At 42.3% G+C, this 22,836-nt stretch overlaps 2 protein-coding genes across 2 annotated transcripts; one reads left to right on the forward strand and one right to left on the reverse strand.

The window, feature by feature from the left end:
* Window positions 1–128: 128 nt before the first annotated feature.
* Window positions 129–21,787, reverse strand: ift140 (intraflagellar transport 140 homolog (Chlamydomonas)). Its single transcript, XM_070852301.1, has 30 exons — window positions 21,641–21,787; window positions 21,300–21,521; window positions 20,945–21,066; window positions 20,671–20,801; window positions 19,959–20,134; window positions 19,776–19,867; window positions 19,588–19,694; window positions 19,231–19,373; window positions 18,885–19,094; window positions 18,673–18,745; window positions 18,412–18,503; window positions 18,070–18,197; window positions 17,806–17,923; window positions 17,512–17,633; window positions 17,294–17,429; window positions 16,958–17,089; window positions 16,733–16,768; window positions 16,133–16,377; window positions 4,739–4,916; window positions 3,998–4,188; window positions 3,780–3,875; window positions 3,515–3,647; window positions 3,246–3,389; window positions 2,925–3,053; window positions 2,554–2,736; window positions 2,247–2,450; window positions 1,845–2,057; window positions 1,282–1,448; window positions 1,027–1,168; window positions 129–870 (listed from the first exon to the last, which is right to left on the reverse strand). Exons 1-30 carry the CDS (start codon window positions 21,785–21,787, stop codon window positions 691–693), a joined length of 4,392 nt encoding a protein of 1,463 aa, XP_070708402.1. The 3' UTR covers window positions 129–690.
* On the forward strand, window positions 6,693–13,778 carry tmem204 (transmembrane protein 204). The gene is made up of 3 exons (XM_070852303.1): window positions 6,693–7,024; window positions 7,755–7,910; window positions 12,438–13,778. Exons 1-3 carry the CDS (start codon window positions 6,745–6,747, stop codon window positions 12,671–12,673), a joined length of 672 nt encoding a protein of 223 aa, XP_070708404.1. The 5' UTR covers window positions 6,693–6,744; the 3' UTR covers window positions 12,674–13,778.
* Window positions 21,788–22,836: the final 1,049 nt, after the last annotated feature.

Raw genomic sequence — 22,836 nt, forward strand, 5'->3', positions numbered from 1 at the left:
AGAGTCAAACTGAGATATAAAACTCGTCTCAAAAGTAATAACGTTTTCATCGATCTGTACCATTCTGCACAAAAAGCAGCTGCAAAATGAATCCAGGATTGTAGGTAGAATTATTTTTTTTTTTTACTGTCTTTTGCGAATCATTCAGGTGGAAGGATTATTTGTGTCAAACATTTTGAGATATTGGGTGTAGATTTAGTAGAAACTATTACATCTAGCGTGTATCTAAGTGGAGTGCTTTGGCATTGGAATGAAAATTGTTTAAAACAATGTGAACAAGACTATCAACATATCAAACTCTAGAGTTGATTCCTCCACTTAGATATTGTTTTTTTGAGGTAGAAGACATCCTCTCAGGTCAGCTGAATGTGTGTGGAAGATTTTAAATAACCTAGCTTTCTTTCTCCCCATCCTTTCTGTCTTAGTTCCACAGTGCTCGTCCGCTGTGTGTTAATTAAGCGCCTTATAAAACAACAAATAACTTTTTACCAACGTGACCTCTGTTAGTAGCTCTGGCACATCTCATGCTGCTGAACCAGCTGCACAGTCATTCTCGGTCTGAGAGAGCGGAGACTCTTGCATATTCACGCTCTTGAAGATGAAGCTTCCTCATACACGTGAATGAAGAATCCAAATATATGAAAATATATTATACTGTTTAACAAAATAAAAATTATCAGTGAGACTTAGTTAAGATACATTTAAGTCCTCCTCCACCTCATCCTCCTCCTTCACATTGTGCCTGTGGTCACGACGATCCATAGGTAGACCCATCTCTTTCTGCAGTGCCTCTAGGCTGGCCTGGCTGATGTAGTACCGAACGTTCTGCGATGGCAAAAGCTTCTGGAGCTCCTCCAGCTTACGGTAGGCCTGGAGGAGAAAGGTGGAAAGAGGATAAAGAGCTGAATGTCTGTCCAAATAATCAAAAGAAATAAAACACTTTCTTCGACTATGTGCAGATGTTTTCATCTACCAAAGTGCCATTTCACCTGATAAAAAAGAAGCTAGAAAAAAATATATTCTCACCACTTGGAAGTTGCCTTGCTGACAGTGATGCTCCACCAGGAATCCAAATGCATCTCCGATCCTGACAGCAGGGTCCAAATCCGGCTCCTCCAGCAAGGCTTCGCATAACCGCATCGCCTCACCAGCATCCTCCGCATACAACCTGCAGATAAAAGGTAAACGCTCAAAACCTCAGATGAAGGTCGACAAAAACAAAACACCCACAAAACGTCTCTTTCTGAAAGGAAAAGATACAAACATGAGTCATATTCTTACCTGCGAGCGTGCACAAACTTCTTGATTAAGGTGATTTTATGCTGCAGATCAGCCAGTCTTGCTTCTTGTTGCCCAGTTGAAGAGTCCTTTGCTTTTGAGAGGCACTTGAAAGCCTCAGTCAAAGCATCTAGAGCCTTTTCATAGTTCTGGTAATCATCAATCTCCACCTTAACAATGGCAGACAAAAGGAAACTTGTGTACCGGTAATGGTATTTGATATTTCACAAATTCTCACCACACTTCAGTCATTTTTGTCTTGGTTCACTGCTACAAAAATAATACAGACATACACTGTTCATAAAATGTATTTACAGTGAAAATGTAGTTTGCCTGGATTGGTTGCTATTGAAGTTTCAACATTTAGAAATGACACATCACTGGAATTTCTATGTTAAAACCTACATGTCTTACAATTCAATATTTTAACAGAACATGCTTGTTGTTCTTTAAGATTAAGACCACAGCCCTAAATTTATCAGACTTCTTCTAGAATCGTTATAAATTCATAACCAGACAATCATAACCATCGTGAACATGATATGTCGTCTGGTGTATTGCTCTACCTGAGCACAGGCTTCATAGAAGCCAGCGAGCAGTTCTGGTGCTCTGCCTTTGGTATAAAAACCAATGATTGTCTTCAAGATCTCTGGATTTTTCCGCCAGTCCAGAGACTGGAGGTAGTTGGCCGCCATGATGAAAAGCTCCTTCTGGCGAGAAACATTGGCAAAGAAGACGATTTTCTCTGTGTCGCCCGACTTGAGGAGTGCTCTCATGGCCTGTTTGAAAAAGACACATTAAAACATTTTAAAGGTTTAACATATCATGTCATATTTGCATGTGTGTGTGTGTGTGTATTGCATGACATCTGTATTGTGGACGGACTAAACTCTTGTCCTCTCGCCCAGATATCTGCCAGATGTTCTGATCTTGTAGCATATAGTGTCTAATACACACCACAGAATTACCTTGAGCTTGTTGCCCGCCTGAGTGTATTTCTTGGTGGCCAGGTGGTAATTTCCCTGACGCATGCAGCAGTCAGCTATCCTCTCCAGCAGCTCCTTTCGGGACTCTTCAGACAAATCTTTTGAATCTGTTACAGTCATTCTCTCTGCCAGCTCCTCTGTGATGGTCAAGTTCTGGGTCACACACAACTCCAGGGCTTGATGGTACTTTGTTCATGTACACACACAAATTCAAAGACACACGTAAGTAAGTACACACACATGAACTGATATTTCCATGGCCAGGTGATGGTGCGTCACAAATGGGTACCTTCTTGGCTGCTACCAGTAGCTCCACAGCCTTGTCGTACTGGGAATGCGTGATGAAGAAGTCAGAGCAGCGAGCCAGGAGGGCCGGGTCAGAACTCTCATTCAGATCCTCAGCGATCAGTTGAAGAGCAGAGAACTGTTGGGTGGCAAAGGCCAACTCCAGAGCTTTGGACACGTAACCAGCCTACAAAGGAGAAATTTGCAAAGAAACACACTGCTTTAATAGAAAATAATCCCCCTGGCTTCTTTCACACATCAACGTTGTTCATTTTAAATATATGATTCAATGCTGCTCCCTGGTGGACTGATTTAGAATGCATCAATCTGAAAACAACCTCAGTCATTCATAAAAAGTGGACATTTGTGAGGGACCTTGTGGTAGAGTGCGACGGCTCGGTCCATGTGGGTGCCTTTCTCCTCGTAGTAACAGGCGGCCTCCATCATGTCCTCTGGGTTACTGAGCAGAGCCAGGTTCATCAGTTGGTCATCCAGACCATTCTCCTGTTCAGACGCAACACACGCACACACACTTATAACCCACTGGGAGAAAGACTAAAGCGCAGCAATAACAATGAATGAACATGTTGGGAAATTATCAGTTAAGTTCTTGATTTTCAGATACCTAGAAGTTCGGCATTCACAGAGATTTTTAACTAAGGATGGGCAGTGCAATCGCACAGCGGAGTACTTTACCTTACAAAGTCGTATGGCGTTGTTGTAGGCCTGGGCACGTGTGTAGAAGTGGACGGCCTGTTTGATATCATCATGGCCCTCATAGTGTCTGGCCAGGTGGTATGATGCTGCCCTGTCACCCGTGTCATTGGCTATCTCAGATGCCTGGGAAATTAATAAATACATGACCACATTAATGGACAACTCATTACACCAGTATTGCTGCTGTGCCTTTATTACAGTAATACAGTATTTCTATATACGATATAAAAATGAGCAGAGTTAGTCACCTTCTGAATGTTCCCCATGTAGCAGTGGACTCGAACCAGGGAGAGGTAATCCTGGGCACATTCATAGAAACGCAGCGCTGAATCCATGTCTGACTGGCTCTCCAGGTACTGGGCCCACCACTTGTATATGTTCCTGCATGGATAAGATGATAGCACCCATGTTTAAGTCAAGTTGAGAATCATCAATCATATAGGATGAGAATCATGTGATATGCTCTTCATATGACAAGGTGTTTAAAGTCAAGAGGAACTTGCTTGGACTTACTTGTCTTTCATTTTGTGAACATAGATCTCCAGAGAGGACGTGTCATCCTGGAGCATCCTGGGCACTTCAACCCTGTGTGTGTCTGAATGCTCATAGCTGTAACGAAAAAGGCCGGCAATCACACTTTGTTCCCATGGTAAATCTGCCCATAAGCAGAAACTCACAAGCGCTGGAACAACTAAATCACTGAAGATAATCCACAACTCATTGTGTCTTACTATGTGAGGGCGAGGGTCTTGTCACCCATGGACTCCAGGTATTTGGCATAATTGTAGTAGGTGGTGCGCAGATGGATACGATCGCAGTTCTCTGCTGTTTCCAAAGCTTGCTGCCATTGGCCAGAGGCCTGGTAGAAATTGTTCAGCAGGTCATAGCGTTGACAGGACTTGTACAACTTTTCTGCATCTTCCTATTAGAGGACAGGAAAAGATGGTGGAAAGATAAATGTTTTTGGTCCGGAAAGCCCCCTGGTCAATGCTCAGACCTGCAAAGAGGACATGTTATTTGTAGCCAAAGGATGTGGCATTATGTTAAACTGCATTCTTAATATTATTTAAGAAGAGCAGAAAAAAAAATCTCTTATCCTATTATAATGTTAGGATCTGGAGTGAAGGGATGGCCTTTTTGTTTTTATTTATCATCTTGTATTTTCTCTATTGCTCTGTTTACAAAGCCGTCCTTATATATATGTTGTTTTTCTCTAAATAAAAATGAAGACAGAATGAATGAACATTTCATGTCTCTATCTATCATATTCAAATAAACATTTGAATATTTCAAAAGCTGTAACATGAAATCAAAGGATACTGTGTGACCAAAAAAAGAAAATTTTCTATGCTGCCATTAAGCCACTTCATAAATAGGGCAGAGAAGAATGGACACAAGCCACTTAAGACACCTGATTGTGAGTGAGACACATTCTCATTGGTCATTTACACTCCAATATTTGAATATCCTACCAGCATGTTGAGCTGAATGGCCAGCATTGCCACTTGGGCTTCTGGCTCAGGCTCAGCCTCCGCCTCCTTCAGTGCTTTTGCTGCTCTGGCATTTCCCATATTCCCAAGGCACACACGTGCAACATCCAGCCGGCGGGTTTTCACACACATCCGTGCCATGTTTTCCCATACTGCTTTACTACAAAGAAAAGAGAAAGTCTTGTTTGTACGGGTACAGAGCGGCTCACTGCATTGGTATTTTAACATTCAACAGTGAAAATAGTTGTACACATGTGCGCACAATCATTTAGTTCAGGCTTATATTTTAGACCCAAACCTTTAGCATGCATGTGAAAATGGTGACAAACCTGAACCAGATATATAAATACACTCAGCTCTCACTGGCCAGACCTCTGGTTCTGTAGTATTAGTTCAAAATGTATCACAATTATAACAAAACATCTCATACATGAAACTTCTGCAGGGCTTTAACTGAAAATGAGAGGCGTCCTTTTCTGTCTCTGTCTTTCCTTTTGCCTTGCTGACGTAAATCAGCCCCTCTACCTCCTTTTCTTTTGCTTCAATTCCAAATTTCAGATTCCACAGCCATCTGGTCTCTATTTGTGTCCCCTCCTCCCTCCTTGCTTTAGCTGATACAGATGTGGGCTGTTTATTAAAGTTAGGCAACAGGAAATACCCCAAATCTTTAGGGGCCCCGCTATAAGAGGGGGAATGGAGGCCGAGTGAAGAAAAAGAAAGCAAGAGTAGAAACTGTCGGCCAAAATCTTGCTCAATATGGCAACAGAAAACCAACCCTGAAGAAAAAAAACAGTGAGATACTACAAAATGCTGAGAAAATAGAGCTTCCCTCACAGAGAGCGGCAAGATCTAGAGAGTCAGAAAAGGAAAGACAAGAGAAGGAACAGGTCTACATTTGGCCTCTTTTCCCATCCTCTTTTCCTCTCAGGAAACACATCCTGTTGCTGGCTGACTGCGGCGGCCAATATGTTTGTTGCACACGAGAGAGAGGACTTAAGCAAACGCCCCCTGGGCTCCAGACAAAAGAATACACAACAGTGACGTCTGAGAGGGGGTCTTTTGGACATTCTCTCACACAAACACACTGACACACAAACACACACACACACATTTAAAGTGATCATGAAGGAGGGAGCTGTCTGTTTAAAGCTTGCTACAGTCGCGAACTGATGTCTCGTTCAATGACGAACAGCAACTCCCCCACATTTCAACTCTGACCTCAAGGATTTGCAGTGAACACAGCGGGCGAGTGAGAGAGGGAAAGACAGAAAGAAGCAGAAAGAGGTGGGTTAAAGGACTTCTTGTTCCAGTCAGGCAGAGGGGGCTCTCCTAGATAACAGACAGTTACTAAAGAAACACTGTGTGCTGAATCTATGCCTTTTTGGATCTGTTCTCTTCCAAAGGCATGTGAAGTGGCTGAAGAGAAAAGACAAGAAAAACAGAAAGAAGAAAAAAAATCTACTGCCTACACAGAGAACCCAGCTGCACACACAGAAGTCAGAGAAGTGCAGTAAGTACTGACGAGAAGGAGAAGAAGTTCAAAGGGAAAAACAAGGAGTGCAAGGAGCAAGATCCAAGAGTCAAGCGGCAGCCAGCCGGAGCCAGTGGAATGGACCCAAGTGCCAGTTGGATTAATCCCAGCGTACCCGCGGTGCTGTCTGAGGAGGAGGGCTGAGGATCTGCTGCAACGACAACCAACTCCTGAATGAGGATGAATGGAGATGTTCTTTAGCTAAGCCTCACGACAACACTCTTGCCAATTCCACCTCAGCGTGAGCTGAGACAACACTCGCTAACAGCTGGAGGAGGAGGAGGAGGAGGTGGTGGTGGTGGTGGCGGAGGAGGTGGAGAGGAGCCAGGGTGCCCAGAGCACTGCTGGTGCCGCTGCCCCAGAGGAGAGGCGAGGGAGCGGGCAGGACACTGAGGAGCAACAGGGGTTGGAGGAGGGACACGAGGGAAGGGGAGAGGTGGCAGGCGCCGGGCGCCGCATGGCCGTGCAGAGGCTAGTGGTGGCGGCGGTGGCGGTAGCCCTGCTGTCCCTTGTCCTAAACAATGTTGCAGCATTCACCCCCAGCTGGGTCCTGCAGGCTCTGGAGGACGGACGCAAGCGGAGTGTGGGACTATGGAGGATGTGCCCCACTGGTGGGGAAAGGGGCCGCGATGATCTCCAGGCTGGGAGAAGGGGGCAGGGGACACAGAGGCAATGTGAAGGCCTGGGATGGGGCTCTGAGTATGCAGGCTACCAAGAATCCCGCAGCACTGTCAAATGTAAGTTTTCAAGCTAGTTTTGATTCTAAGTGTAACATAACAGACTGACTGGTATGTCAAATATGTAACAGTTCAACAGCAACAAACAGAGTATTCGAGGTATTTCTGTGATCTGTATCAAGTTGTAGTTATAGTTGCTCTTTTATATATGAAACAAACTGCAAAAGGAAATTCTGTAAAGAAATAAATTCTATCTTTAGGGGAATATAATTGGAGGCTGGGTTGATTAACTATATGTCAAAACTCAAAACCAAAATTGTATTAACAACAACAGATCCAATTGATTTGTGCTGAATCCATAAATGAGATCTTAGTGCTTAAATTTGGGCCAATGGCAGCCTGATGTATTGGTGTCAACAAGAACACATGGCAACAAGCCAAAAAAATGTTGGTATGTAATTTAATTAAATGCCAAATTAATCTTTTTGTCGCACAATCATGTTGCTGATATGGTTTGAGTATGGCCATTATTTGGATGATTGTTCATGCAGAGTCAGTGTTGTGATGGATTCATGTGTTTTACTAAAGTAAGCTCCATTGAGAAATTTTCATTCAATAACAAGTCCACTTGACTGGGCACAATGGGCAGCACTGCCTGCCAATGTCAGACGAACGTGTGCCTCACCATTCATGCAAAAACAGAAATCATCTAAAGGTCACCTTGCAACAAATTAACAAATTTATATCACTCTGCAGGAAAAATGACACAGTTTTTCCTCTGGTCCTTAAGTGCAGTTTGACATGATGCGGGCATGTAACCTGATGGCGACGGTGGCCCTGACTGTCGGTCAGCTGATCTTCCTTCTGGGCCTCATGGAGTTGCCCTTCATCACACAGGAATCTCAGTGGTGGGAGGAAGCCATTGCTGCACTCTTCCAGCTAGCCAGTGAGTACCAGCCTTTCTACAACTTGTTTGTTTGCAAATACAAATGCATGCTCTCTGATGAAAAAAAAAAATCATAAAAAAGTATCCTCAAACCAGCTATGTATGTAATATCACTCTAAAATATGAAATAAAGAAATCCAGATGATGCAGAGCAAAGTTCACGTGCTCTCTGGTAGCGTGTCAAAGAGGGGATACGCTCTCCAACACTGAAGATCGGCCTCTGAGGGTAAATACTGCAGGAACAAAACATTTTTACTAAATGCAAGTCTAAATCCGTGGTAAATGTAGATAATGTAGGTGAAATGTGACAATAAGTAGTGGCAATAATTACTTACTTAACTTACTGTACTACTATCCATCATCAATTTATTTCTACTTGTTTTTCATTTTAATATTCAACTGTGGTGTTTTGGTGTTGAGAGAAAAAACTTGAAATAAACCTAATAAAATAACAGACAATCCAAACTAAGAAACAACAAGAAACTTGGACACCAGAAAAAAACAAGAGGGCCATCATCGGGATTAATTAACGGGGAAATAATTTAGTGCAGCCATGGTAACAAATCTCCACAATCAGCACCCATCCATGCATCCCACTGTGCCACATTAAGAGTTGGCCGGTATGGCCTGCCCCAGTGGCCCTGCTGAGGAAGTGTATTGTGTTGCAGTGGTCGCTCAGCCGGTTGGCATCATTGTGGCAGAGCGGCACTAAGGGGGTCTGCTCTGAGTCTCTGGGTCTAAATTTAGTCCTAGTCCAGAAACCATGGGCCAGAGCTGCAGCGAGCCAGGGAGCGACTGTCGGGCGCCAGGATATCCCTGCTCAGGACGAGGAAATGTCTGTGACTACCTGTTATGCAAACCCCCAAGCTGAAGAAGGAAAAAGAGGGGAGGGGGAATGGACGGGAAAGACAGTTTCGACAGGGACTGTGTGTTTGTGTGTGCACTGGCAGGAGGGATTTTGTGCATGCAGGGTTGTGTATTTCAGTGTGCGTGTTGTGATTGTATGTTTATAGTGTGTTTTGGTGAAGAAATGTCCTGTGGTACATACGACAGCAGGGTGGGAATCGCCTCTGTCTAGATAAGCTCGCCTGACTTTTATGTCTATGTTTACAAAATGTCCAAGAGCAGTGGCAAATAAAGACTCTGCTCTTAATCGTTAGCGTCTTTGGCACGCATTGCAGCAGGGATGAGGGCTTTTATCTGAAGGCCTTGGTGAAAAGAGTGAGACCCGCCCAACATGACAGTATTTTCCAATATTAGACACCATCAGCCAAACCTTAGGGACCAGGAACTCATCATACCAAAGCATGATTAATAAAAGCAATGGCTGAATAAATAAGATGCGACTTCCCATGAATCATTATCACTAACGTGGGAGGTGGATATTTATAGCTGTTGTGGTAAAACAGTCAATGATGATCTGTTGTACAAAGTTCACAAATGTTGGCTTTTCTAAAAACAGTAACGAAGTTTAAAAAATAAAAAGCATACACTGATCATTCGGACATCCAAAAAAAGTGATGCTTGCTGGAGAAATGGCATCTTCCAGTTTTACTCTCTTACCATATATGGTCAAAGAAGTGAGTAATAAGATGACGTGATGTTCCCAACTAACAGAATACTTAAGAGAATATTAATCAAAAGAGTTTAAAAGATACAATTTACAGTCAGCTATGTGTGGACAATCGGTGGAAATCTTAAAGTCTTCATTATGCAGCTATACTTGTCAACATTTTTTCTATGTATACATATTTGACAAAAAAAATCCCTTTCATGACTGTATCAGAAGATGGAGCTGAGTTTTCATGGAAAGAGTAGTTTGATAGTTTATTGTACTATGAGGTTGAGAGAGATCCCCTCGGGTTAAGAGGAATTAACTTTGAATCTAGAGCAGAAAAAATTTGTTAGTTATTCAACTAAGTCAGTCAACAGAATAATAATCACCTAGTATTTTTATAACAGATTAATCCGCTGTTTCCGCTGTTCCTCAAACAACAAGACTAAGAATGTCTGTATCAAATTTCATGGCAATTAATCCTATAGATAGATTTCATCCATCCAGTATTTACTGAGATATTTCAGCCTGGTGGACCAACCAGACATCCATGGACACACAATAACTATGCCAACTTCTTAAATTTTGCTGTTTTTTTTTGTCTCCATAGTCTTTCTTTGTCTTTGTCTCTGATGATTTAATATTTTGGGGGTTCTGAAATGAGATTAGATGGGGAATGTTTTTACTATTTATACAATTTAATCGATTAATAGAGAAAATAACTGTTAGACTCAACAACAAATGGAAGTTAGGTGTCTTCAATAAGACAGAAGAGTTTTAAAACATTTGAAAATAAAGGCTGCAAAAATACATTAATAACGGGCCTCCTTTACCAAATTCATATCCACTGAAAAGGGCCTTATTTCCTGAGTACTGATGGTTCTTCAGGCTTTTAACATTCAGTGATCTATTCCCAATTACTCCTACTTTAGACCTCCCACACGGAGTCAGTGAATGGGCCTCAGCTCTGAATGAATGGAGATATTTTTACCCATCACCCTCTTTCTCAGGAATGTTTTCATTTTCAAACGTGCCAAAAGGCTGAGCTATTGCAAGCACACTGTGGAATAACAATATCCAGTTCCATTCAGTATAATCTCAGCAGAGTTGGCAGCTCACGGCTGAAAGCACAATATTGGTAATTTCACCCCTGGACACAACTCTGGAATGTGTTTTCTGAATGAACACAGCTCTAACATGTCAAAGGTCATGACAGCAGGTCATGTCCGTCTGAGACACAGTCCATCATTTCTTTTGATTTCAAGAAGCTGCATCTGTGGAGCTCATTTCAAATCTGTTATGAAGGCATCAACACTTTCCCAGAAGTCTGTGGCTCAAAGAGATTCTTAGTAACAAGGGAGTGATAAAGGTTTGAGCAAGACATTCAGGCAGGCCGGTCCCTCTAATCAATTATTTTTCCTTTAAGAATAAACCAAGGCTTTACTCACTGGAAGGAAAACAAACCAACTAAATGAATTTCCAAGACCTGACCTTAGGATAAGAGTTGTTTAGATTTTCTCTGTGACAGATCATGTCAAATGTCCAGCAAATATATTAACCTCGAGGCTTAGGGTGTGAAGGGGAGGGAAGGAAGGAAGGATGGAAAGAGGAAGAAGAGGAAGGAAGTTTGAGAGATAAGTGTGTGCCAAAAAAGAGGTTCACACAGCCCACCCTGGCTGGAACCTGGACAGGAGATTATTCATTTTCTTGGATAAGGAGCCAGACAGGTTAAACATGAACAGCATTGAGCAAACAGTTGCATTCTTACGCGCACACACCGCAGTAGACAGGCAATGATGCACAGACACAATTATCCATATCCTCATTTAAAACAATGACAGCCATCTTACTGTAGAGGCACAGAAAGAAATAGAAATGAACTCCCCCCACGGTGCTGCTGGCTGCTTCAGGAAACTGACTGATTCATATCCTAGAGCACCAACATCCCTATTTCCAGTGATTATTTTTGGTCCCTGTATTTATACCACTGTGGACGGGGCAATTTTTCATGTATTATTGTTGAACTATTGCATGGCTCCAGACCACACTTGAATGAGGCAAATAGGGAATCGTCTGAGGGATACTTGAATAGCAGTTATCGATGTGGGCTTTCATACACACCTATAAATAATGAGGAAAGGTGTGGGCTATGGAGACAGTGAATTGTGACTTTCAAAAGTAAAGTTCAAAGGAACAGCACGGAATTGAGGGCTGTGGCTTTTTACCTTCGCATACACACAGGAGTTCCTCATTGCGTGAGTTAAACTACTGTGAATCAAAGAAATCAGGGGATAAAACATCTCAAAGGCTTTTCTGAGCATATATTCATGCTCTGATATTTTTACACTATGGAGAACTTTGATCTCGAGATCTCAGAAGTTCTTCCTAGGAGGAAACAGATTTCTAAATTCAAAGGCCCCACGCAGAGCTCCCGCTGAACCATGAAATACAAGGCAACAGAGTCTAAATGTGAGTATGCGGGATTTCAAAAATCCACTCAGACAATTTAGGCACCCCTGGCAAGTGTTCTGTTACATCACTGCACCCTAAAACTGTGGCTTTCCAATTATCCAAGAAATACTAAATGGCAAAATATATACACACATAGTCACAGAAAAGAGAACATTCCTCAGGAAGTGTTTCTCCTTGCTCTGTTAGAGTGCCTGAAGAATATTTTTGTTTGTGTGTCCAGCTTTTGGCTTCATGAATCTGCCTGTCAGTACGTTGGTCGACCACTTTGTCCCAACAGAAATATTTCAACAACTATTACATAGGTAGCTATTGAAATTGAATTTGAATCCTAATGATACTGATAATCCACTGACCTTTCATCTACCGTCACTGTGAGACTCTCAGCCTTTTGTTTTGAGTGAAATGTCTGAACTATTGGATAGATTGCAATGAAATTTTCAGTCATGTCACCCTCAGGATGAATTGTCTCTTGTCCCTTTTCTCTTGGTGTTCCTGTACAGGTTTTGTGCTGGTGATTGGACTTGTGACCTTCTACAGGATCGGGCCCTACACACACCTGTCCTACTCCTGCTACTTGGACATAGCTGCTTGCCTGCTGGCCACGATGGCTGCGGCCATGCTCATCTGGAACATTTTACATCGCCGTGACGACTGCCTTGCACCTCCAGTTATATTCATCAGTCGGTCACCTTTCCACCCACGTCTAGATAATGACTATGTGGAGTCACCTTGCTGAGCCCTGTGACTTCAGAGGCCAAGCCAAAAAGGAGTTTTAGACCACACTGGCAAGATTGTACTCTAAACTATCCATATCTTACTCTAGCTACGAGCCTCAGATGTGACTCTCAAGGAAACACATTCCTGTGGCTCTACAACAGCACGTACATGCAAATGTTAAACTCTATATTTCACAACTTCGCCCACCATAAATGAAGACATCAGAATTATTTTGCTGCTTAGTGCACAAAAGTCACAGATTTAACAAAGAAATTCTGTAAAGCAGCCCTAAACTTATGACAGTATTCAATACTGAGCGATATTTCATTTATTCATGCTTGTGTGAGCTAATTGGTGGCTATGGCATTCGGACTCTGACTGTCTTATATGAAACATCCTGCAAAGATCAAGCTGGAACTTGACTTATTTTGTTATATGTGCACTTATTAAATGGCCTCCTGCATAATTATAAATTGGAAATTATGAAAGATGTTGAAAATGTATACCAGAATACCTCATATTTGTTTTCATCCATTTAAAGCTTATTACAATTTTAATACATATTATTAATATTGATGATGTATGTTACAAGTAAATAGGTAAACTAACAAGGTAAAAGCAGAAGAGTCGGTCAAACAATTTGATTGGGTTTACTCAAATCAGTGACAAGATTTGATTAAAACATCTAACAATCTAAACATCATTTTGATCAAATAAATGCCTACTGAAAGACATGAGGGAATATTATGACTCTCTAAATCATTGCCACATGAATACTTTTCCTCTTGAAAAAAGTAAAATAAAAAAGATGAATGACCCGTTAATGTATGTGAATTGATTTGGATTTTTAAGCAGTATGTTTAATTGGTGGTAACAAATGTTTTGGCCACGTACCGTTTCTCATGATGCTTTCCTTATGAAACTCTGCATGCTTGTGGTACATAATGTGTACGTAAATTAATATAATATAGTTGTATAAAGAATAGTGCTATTAGTAGTAGTGTTATTGTGACCGTATCATACTTCTGCAGAACTCCAGGCTATATAGAGGTGCTAAATAGAGGGGCACATTGAAATAATAATATATCATATAAATTCAATAAATTTATGGGTAAATATTCAAACACAGTTGTTGTTGTTGTTGTTGCTTTGGTGTCTAACACAACACCTGACAAACAGACAACACAGAACTTCATTAAACACATTTTAGAATAGAAGACAAGTAACAATTAGCAATAGACTTTCAAGACTGTATCTTGGATAAACTCATGGTTCACATACAAACTCTCTCTGGAGCATTCGAACATACATCACTGCATTCTGGTTGCCTATATCTCTGCCGAAGGGCTGTGAGATCTGGCTGAAAGCTCAAGAAAACACTACACTGGTAAGTGAGCACGGAGCTTGAGAGCAGAGAATGTGAGAGTATGAGAAAAAGTGCAACCCATACTGTATATTCTTTTAGGTGTTATGAGCCACTCAGTGGAGAGGAACTGTGATGGTTTCACATCGTGAATTACATACTTTCGAATAGCAAATGGCATAAACTGAGGGTATAAGGGTCAAATGTACCACAGCCAGTTGTGATGACTACACCATCATCCATCAGTCTCTGCACCACCCCTGAACACTTCCTCTGGTGTTTTTGTTCTTGATGGAAAGGGGGAGTTTTACTTTTAAATAGCAAATGCAGTGGCAAAAAGACAGTAAGAGGAGGCGTACATTCATATGGGCAGATAACCCTGCAGCATGTCACCTAAAGTCAAGGACAGAATGAATGAGCGGAAGTAGGACAGTCTGGACAGAATAAAGACATTCCAACCTGTATCTGACTGGCTGCTTCAGGAGGCAGGGGGGCTTTCATACTGAGAATATCGGTTTTGGATAAAGTGAATTATGACTTTCATCACTGCCTCTATTTTATTCAGAACATTGTGGGATGATGGAGAGTAAAAACCCACTGATACACATAAGTTCTCTCCTCTGATATTCCCAATACTACAAGGGTCCATTATCAGAGTAAGTGTGTGGATTCCATTGTTCACACATACATGTAGTCGCCTACACGTCGGTGATTTGGGTACGCTAACGTTTTAGCATGCACACGTGGGAAATGGGTGTATTGTCTCTAGCATTGCCAACCTATATATTTTCTCTGACTTAAGTATGAGAACCTTCGTCAATTCAAAGATCTGCACCACAGACACAAGTCCCAGTAGATACAGGTTACTGCTGCAGGAAATTCATATTCCTGTGGGTGGAGATAAGCGGGAATCGAACACAATACTGATCTTTTAAAAAAATAAAGAGCAGCAGTAAAAATAGCCATCAATGAGGAACTTAGTAAAGCTGTCATCAAGCCTATTAAACTCGTTGGAATATCCGGCCAGTGGGATATGTTGTGTTCCCGTCTGCATAATGTTGGTACGTGCGAGAGCAACACTACAGCAAAAAAAAATCAGACCTGAATCAGAGTGCCCTGAATCACGTATTCTGCTAAAGATAATATCAGATCTTTGCTGAAATCACATTTACCCAAGACACACATACAGGAACGGACACGCACATCCTTTTAGTGACCTGATTCAATGTTTGCAAGAATGGAAAGGGCACTCCTTTTGGATCAAACTAGCAAGGGGGACCCAATGTCAGTGTGTGTGTGTGTGTGTGCGCGTGCGTGCGTGTCACAGTGTGTTTAGAAAAGTACATCCCCTCAGAACACACCCACACACTAACAGAAACAGTCACATATATACACATTGAAGAGTTCCTTCCCTAAGCACAGACAGAAAAAGTCCTTAATCATGTCCTGTGTTTAAAATTCTATTTCATGTACTTACATAAACAAATAAAAGTTATGCTCTGGTGGATCTGGTTTGATTATAATATCATGGCATGATACAAAAACTGCTGATCTTATTATTTCAGGTTATTAAATTGTGCATATAAGGTATCTAAAATGTACTAGTCTAAGATTTCCTAAATTTTGTGGTGTGACATTTCTTTTTACTGACCTTTTGTGTGTATTGCTCAGGATTAACAATGAACTTTAAAGAAAATTATAAAATGAGCAGTGTTTTGATCACCTGTCAGAGATAATTAAGGTTACAAAACTATTGTGGTAGTTTTCCTCCATGTTGACCTCAACAGTTAAAGGCGCTGAATGAAATGAGGGGTGAAGAGTGACAACAATGCTCCATTCTACATGTAAGTCAAAAGCAATTTACAGCTCTCCCACTGCAAAACACTGTAGAGCACTCTAAGAAGAGTCAAGGCTGTAGCAACAATGCTGTCCCTGTGGCCTTTGATTAGCCTTTGATGTAAAGTCTCTGTGGAAAGGACTGCTGGGAAAAGTGATGACAGCGTTCAAACAGAGGGACGTGCCCACAGCAGACATGCCAACCTGCACGTCTCCTCTCTTTGCGAACACCACTGAGCTGACGCTTGTAGTGATGGTGTGCGCATAATGATGCCTTACCTCTTAATGAGCTTGATAGACTTGAAGGCTTCGTCCATATCGCCGATGGTCAGGTAGAGGCTGAAGTTTAGCATGGCGTAGCGGGTGGCCTTCTCGCAGTTCTCCAGGCCCACAAAGTCTCTGAGAGCTCGCCTGGACACCATTTGGGGGAACTGGGCAGCTGACGGCTTTGATGACTGGGAATGGTGTGGGGGTGCTGATGTGGTGCCTGAAACCTCTGCTGACCCTGGATCTCTCTCACCAGGCTGAGGAAGAGTAGGCCAGGAGAACATGGTGTTAAGATTAGTAAACATTTGATTCACAGCCAGTAATGAACACATTAGCTTTAAGGAACGGATGCAAGACGTAGAGCAAACCAAATGACAACAAAGCATCACAGAACAAATCTAATCATCAAGACAAAGCGAATGGGAACTGAACACAGCACAGTGACGTCTAGATATTTCAGGAATGCACTTGTGCTGCTGATCTTGGAGAGCCGTTACTTGAATTTTTGCTTTAATGCAGCACAGTGCATACTGTACACAATCACAGCTGTTGGAAGTTGGGAGTCAAAAATATTGAGACGTTCTGTACGGACTGTAGTGGACAGACACTTACTTCTGGTCGAAAGACACACCCCCTCCGAAATAATAGCTGGGGTGTGTAAGACCAAACACAAAGTTTCGCATAAGAACAGTGATGAGTGGAAACAAAAACACAATGTTTAAGAAAAGCCCTCAAACGACCAACCTACAACTTTCCAGAGAGAAACTGCACATGCTGCATGAGAAACCGCCCAGTGGAGACAATACACAAGCAGAACAGAGTGTTCTCAGTCTTCACCTTGCAGCTGAAATAATAGTAGGGCACATCCAGAGCGAGGAGCGTCTGCAGGCCTGAAGGTTTAGGGTAGCAGTCCTGTAGGAGGAGCCCATGCTCCTGTGTACAAAAGAGTGTCACCACCGACACGTCCACCTGAGCAGAAGGAGGGCAACACACCGTCAAAGTACTTTAAATATAAGTAACGTTTATTAGCTTAAACTCATGAATCAACATCAAGTATGTCTTGGTTCTCAAAAGGGCTGTAAAGTAGCATGACTAGCACCACTGGTTCCAGTGGAAGTCGAAACTACCAGCAAGTAGCGTCATTTCATCTCAGAGTTAAGGAGCAACCTTTACCGTATCCAAGAAACTAGCGGATGAGGATTCAGAGCTGATCGGCACTGTCTCACAAACAAAAAGACGAGGCTCATTCTCATCCCAGAAGTGAGATACAGGGCAGCGACCGCTGAGCTCTGAGCCCTGAAACTGCTGCCTGAAAGACAGAACACGAATGTACAGTATAAGAGGAGGAACCTCATCATGGGCAGAATGCAAGTACAGTCTGCGTCAGTTACCTTTCACTTTCTTCTGGCTGTGAGATACCACTGGACGGCCTGCCGATGAAGAAGTCAAAGTGTGTCACAGTGTCCATCTCAACATCATAAAAGTACATCTTGTGATCAGGTCGTCCATTAACCTGAGAGGAAGAGTTACATACGGTTCAGTTAAGTGAAATACTTACATGAAATGGTCACATTTAAAGATACTGAAAATAAGCATAACATGGCTTCCATAACAAATATCATCATCATCGTTATCAGCTCTCCAAAAAACAGACTGAACTATTTTTCAGGAAGGAGTCCATTCACCTGAGAGATTAGGATGCTGACTTGGCTGCCATTGGCGTTACATTTGACGGACCTTAAAGCTCCCAGATTGACAATCTGCTCAGCCAGGTTCTTAGCACTGCAGTGAGCTTTGGCGTCTCTATAAAGACACACAGTGTGACTGAGATTGTTGGACAAAAAGGGCTTGGAACACAGAAATATCTAAAACATGGAGGTTAACTGGAATCCTTCTTACAAATGTTTTAATTGAGGGAAATGATACCAACACCCACATTGACATCATACCTTCGGGAGAGGTCAAAGACTCTAATGTGTGCTGTGTCTGTGCCCACCACTAGGTAAGACTGACACACGCTGAGTAGTACAGGATTGCCCTCTGCTTTGGAGAAGGTCAGCAGTTGCTTCACGGTACCCTAAAGAACAGAGAGGAAAAAACATGAACCAATAATGAGACCTAATTTATGGTGATAAAAACCACTTGCATGTGTGTTTGTGCTCATTTAAAATCTTTCAAATTCTGCGGTAAAACAACGAAACCCTGTTTGTTTTTAGAAAATGCACAGTCAATCATTTATCACTACTATTAAGTGAATATTAAATAGTAGGCTCCAGGGTGAGACAACAGACCTGTGGTGTGCGAATCTGGACCCTGTTAGGTTCCACAGTGTAGAGGTTCTCGCCATGTACGGCTACAACGTGGGAGTCACATGGAAACGATCCTTGGAAATCAGCAAAAGATGGAGAGAGAAAGTTTAGAGAAATGGAGAGAAAAGCATAACTGTACATAAGGAGGACAGGGGAATGCAGTTTCTAAAATGTCACAAAAATAAAATGTCCTTGGGCTGTTCAGAGGGCTTTTGCTCAGATGTTGTACCACTTGTGCTGTACCTGTATTGCGAAGAACTGTCTCTGAGAGCTCGTGCACAGTGACCTGCTTGCCACTCCAGACTGTCACTGAATCCTGTTGGTATGACACCACACTTCTAGTTACCATGATATCAGTTTAATTTCTAACTTGTACTCAAGGTAAAACTTTTGAAGAGGCGTTCATTATCTCTTCTTCAGTACATGGAAATATCAAGTCTACACTCTACACTTACCTTGGTGACACACACTCCCTTAATGTGGATGTCTGACTGCAAGGCAAGGTGCACAAGGTTCACTGGGGTGAATTGGGTGATGCTGAGCTGGGTTGGGGTGAGCTGCACTGCTGCCACCTGCTGGCTGAAGTGGGCTGACATCACATGCTCACACAGGATCAGCACTGTGTTTGAATTGTTGGCCGCCAGCAGATTCAGGCTAGAGCCCCACTGAAATGGAGGGTCTCAGTTAACTTTCCCAGCAGAAGATTATGTTGACAAAATGTAACTTTATGTTTGTATTACATAATAACTCAGTTTCATGTGCTCGTATCATACTTTGCAAAAGTGCTGGTCCAGACAGTACCTGCAGCTGAACGACATGTCCATCTATTTCTGTGGGTGTCTGTAGCTTCCACTGGGTCTTGGTTTCACCTCTGCTGCTGTCTGGCTGCACCACCATCCTCCATATTGCTATGCGCCCATGGCTGGTACCAGCAGCTAAGATCTCTGAGGAGGCCACAACATTATACAAATGCAACAAGTCTTTGAAAGAAGTCTGCACAACAGTAGTAACACTGTGGTAGTCAAGAGGGTTGATTGTTTGCAGTGTACTTAAGGTCAGAGAATGTGATGAAATAAAACATCTTTGAAAGTACCAAACCCACGGGGGTGTCAAGAAAAAAACAGCACTTTATACCGTTCGGAAATGTTGTGCACTTACCTTTTCCTGCACAGTATGAAACACAGTTGATCATCTCTCCTCTCTCAAATCCCAGAGTCTCATCGAGAGGCAAAACATAGTTGTCATCTCGCTCCAGGTCCCACAGCCTAAAAAATGATAGGGATAGATATTGAAGTTTGAAATGGTGATATACAATATGTGTGTGCAAACAGTATGTGTACACTGACCTGATAAACTGTTCCCCTGTTGCCGTGATGAGGAGGCCGCTCTCTGTCCAGACAATGTCTACATTCTGCCCAGTCTTGCTGCTCAACTTAACCTGTCATAAAAAACATGGTCACGGCCCATTAACAATGTCGTTGTCTTCCACAGATTAAAAAGAAATTGTATCGTTGATGATTTCAGTATACCTTCATAAATTCCTGGGCTCCTCCCTCAGGTCCAAGAGTGTATTGTGACAACATCATGGTCTCTGTGATCACAGCAAGCGCCTCTCTTTTTTCAAGGTAGAACACTTTCTTGATTGCACCCTCCACACTGAGAAGTGTGCTCGTCTTACAATGCTCATCCACACAGTGAAGCTTGCCTATTACAAAGAAAATAAGGTTAATTTGACAAAAGTAAGACATCTATTAGCTCACGACATATTTTGATTACTAATTACAATGCTTTTCAGAACTCCCCTTTCTGGAAAAGTTTTGGGGTTAAATCCCCTTAAGACAACACCAATTTAGGGAAAAACAGTCAAAATGGGCTAAACTGATTTTGAACTGAAAACAAGCTTAACATGGTTTAACATTGATTATTTATCTATTATTTTCAATCTTGATAAAATTATACTCATTACATCAGTTAAGATCCTCCCACACTTTTTTTTAACATCAATAGAGCACAGTGTCATAAGCAGGTAACCAGCATGGGAAGACATACTCTCAAGCTACAAAACCATTTTTTGAAGGAGATTGTGAGGCTGATAGTGAGAACATTCACCACTGAAAATCACTGGTCATCGCTTAAGGTTGTAAAAGTAATGAGCTACACAAGAAATATTAAGAAAACATATGCATGGTGGTGCAAACGTTTCCTTAAAACGCTGCACATAACAAAAAGACCAACTCTTACCATCTGCAGTGCTGACATAGAAAGCAAGTCCCTCTTGTGGGCCCATCTTGAGGGGTGCTCCCTTCCAGCTAAACATGTCCAGAGCACTCTCATCTCCGCTCACCGATGCCCGGGCAAGCATAGCCACATCGCTGTAACATGAGTTAAGTGCTACTATTAGCAACGCAGCATTGAAATCAAGAGGGCATAGTGATATCAGTGTTTTCAATATTATCTCACTGTAATGGACTTAAAAAGAATATCTAACTCAGAGCATTGCATCCTGTTTACTTACTCCCCAGGTGAAGCCGGCCTGAAGATGCAGCAAGTTAGTGGTTTGTTGTATTCATGCTTCACAAGATGGTTTCCTTGAAGTCTCCCTCTAGCATCTACCTTCCATACTGCTAGCGCTCCAGTCTGTTATTAAATAATTACACTATATTTATGTGGTTTGAAGAAAGAAATAGAAACTGGAATAAATAGGACTCGGGCCAAATATGTCATGTTGTTAATGGTAATCCAGCCTTGATCCTTGAATATTCCCAGAACAAAAACGCATGTATGTTATGCCATAAATGCATCAGTATATTGATATGACATGTACATTCGTGCCAGAGTGTTTGTGTATACAGTCACTGCAGCACACCCACCTGATCACCAGTTACCAAGCGGCTGCCAGAGCTACTCCACTCCAGCAGTGTGATGCAGGCTGCATGTGTGCTGGGAAGGACTGTTTGATCTCCAGACGGGTGTGTCAGCAGCACTGCCTCTCCACTCTCCCAGCCTAGTGCCAACACTGGCTTTGTGGGATGCCAGCGCAGCACTGTGGGCTGGTGAGGACGTTCTACATGGCAGGTCTCCACATACTCTCCCTGCATATGGAGAGGGGTGACGTATGCGAACTTTGTTAAGTATGCCGTCATAATATTCACACACAGTCAATATTTGTGGTTAGAACAAAAGTGGTCTCTTTTTTTGGGTCAGTGCTTACCTGCTGCAGGTAAAGGTCCACATTGCCTCCAGTTGTGGGGCTGCATGAGGCAACAGCCAGTACAGGAAGAGCCGGGTGCCAGGTCAACTGAGAGGGCACACCACTGCTTTCAGGGGCCTGAATACGGTGGTCAAAATACACCGCCATGTCCTCAGTGCTCCTCTCTGGATTAGAGAAAAGAAACAGGAGGTTGGAGCTAAGTGGAACCTCCAATACTATACATGATTATTCGTTGTGAATTCTTTGATTTCACATTTTTGTGCAGCTTAATGCCCTTCTCCAGCTACTTAACTGGCTGGCTAATTCGCGCTATAAAAGCTAATCACCACGTAACTCTTGGACGTCCACTAAAATAGCATCCAATGATTCCTTATGTATAATTTGACTTTAGATATAACGTTAGATGATCTGACTACAGTTAGGGTTAATGCGTACCAATACACTAGCGTTATGTAGACGTTACCTGAGCTATGGTTTCATCAGAATACTCAGCACTATCAGCTAACATTAGGAGCATTAACGTTATGTGACAGATGATTAACGCTAAGTTAGCTTTAGCCGCTAACATTAGCTAGGTTAGCCAAAGTTAGCATCCATTGCTGGCCCACTGCTACAGTAGAGTGAAGCTAAGCGTCCTGATAAATTATCAGAAGACAGACCTCACTGTCGTTTTCTTCAGGTTAGGTTCGACTTTGTTGTTTAACCTCGTCACTACTTAAAACATCGACCGTAACTTCCAGTGTTGATGTGTAGCCTCCCGTGTGATCAAAAAGCGTCTCTCCCAGTTGCCCCTGACAACCTCGAAGGCTGGACGGGAGGAGTTACGGAAAGAAACGAACGTGACCCGAGGTGTCGTCGAAGTTGGACTTCGTGTATAGATCAGATGATGGATCCGGAAACTTCAGCTTTCGGCACGTCTCCGTCCCTTTGAGGGGGAAAACAATCACATCCACATCCACAAAAGTAAATTGACTGGTTCCATAGCAATGTTTTGTTGTCAAAGGTTCAAAGACTTTCAGCAGATGAATTTGATTTAATTTTAAACTGAATTGAATAAATTGGTTTGAAGGAATTTAATATTCCCTGGCTCATAGAAAGTGTGCAAGTGATATGAACTGCTTTTTCACCTCAGTAAAAACTGTTTCATTGTTGGGGAACATATGTTTCATATATGTCACAAGAGGAAGTAGCAACAT

This window comes from Pempheris klunzingeri, chromosome 20 (genome assembly GCF_042242105.1).
Source record: "Pempheris klunzingeri isolate RE-2024b chromosome 20, fPemKlu1.hap1, whole genome shotgun sequence".
Lineage (NCBI taxonomy): Eukaryota > Metazoa > Chordata > Actinopteri > Acropomatiformes > Pempheridae > Pempheris > Pempheris klunzingeri.

Bases quoted from the DNA above. Each gene is read 5' to 3' on its own strand.
- tmem204 (XM_070852303.1), top strand. From the start codon at position 6,745: ATGGCCGTGCAGAGGCTAGTGGTGGCGGCGGTGGCGGTAGCCCTGCTG. The intron at 7,025-7,754 runs GTAAGTTTTCAA...CTGGTCCTTAAG, and splicing joins ATCCCGCAGCACTGTCAAAT to TGCAGTTTGACATGATGCGG. The intron at 7,911-12,437 runs GTGAGTACCAGC...GTTCCTGTACAG, and splicing joins TGCACTCTTCCAGCTAGCCA to GTTTTGTGCTGGTGATTGGA.
- ift140 (XM_070852301.1), bottom strand. From the start codon at position 21,787: ATGGCGGTGTATTTTGACCACCGTATTCAGGCCCCTGAAAGCAGTGGT. The intron at 16,378-16,732 runs GTAAGTGTCTGT...ACTCTTCCTCAG, and splicing joins GGTGTGTCTTTCGACCAGAA to CCTGGTGAGAGAGATCCAGG. The intron at 2,451-2,553 runs GTACCCATTTGT...ACATGAACAAAG, and splicing joins TACTGGTAGCAGCCAAGAAG to TACCATCAAGCCCTGGAGTT.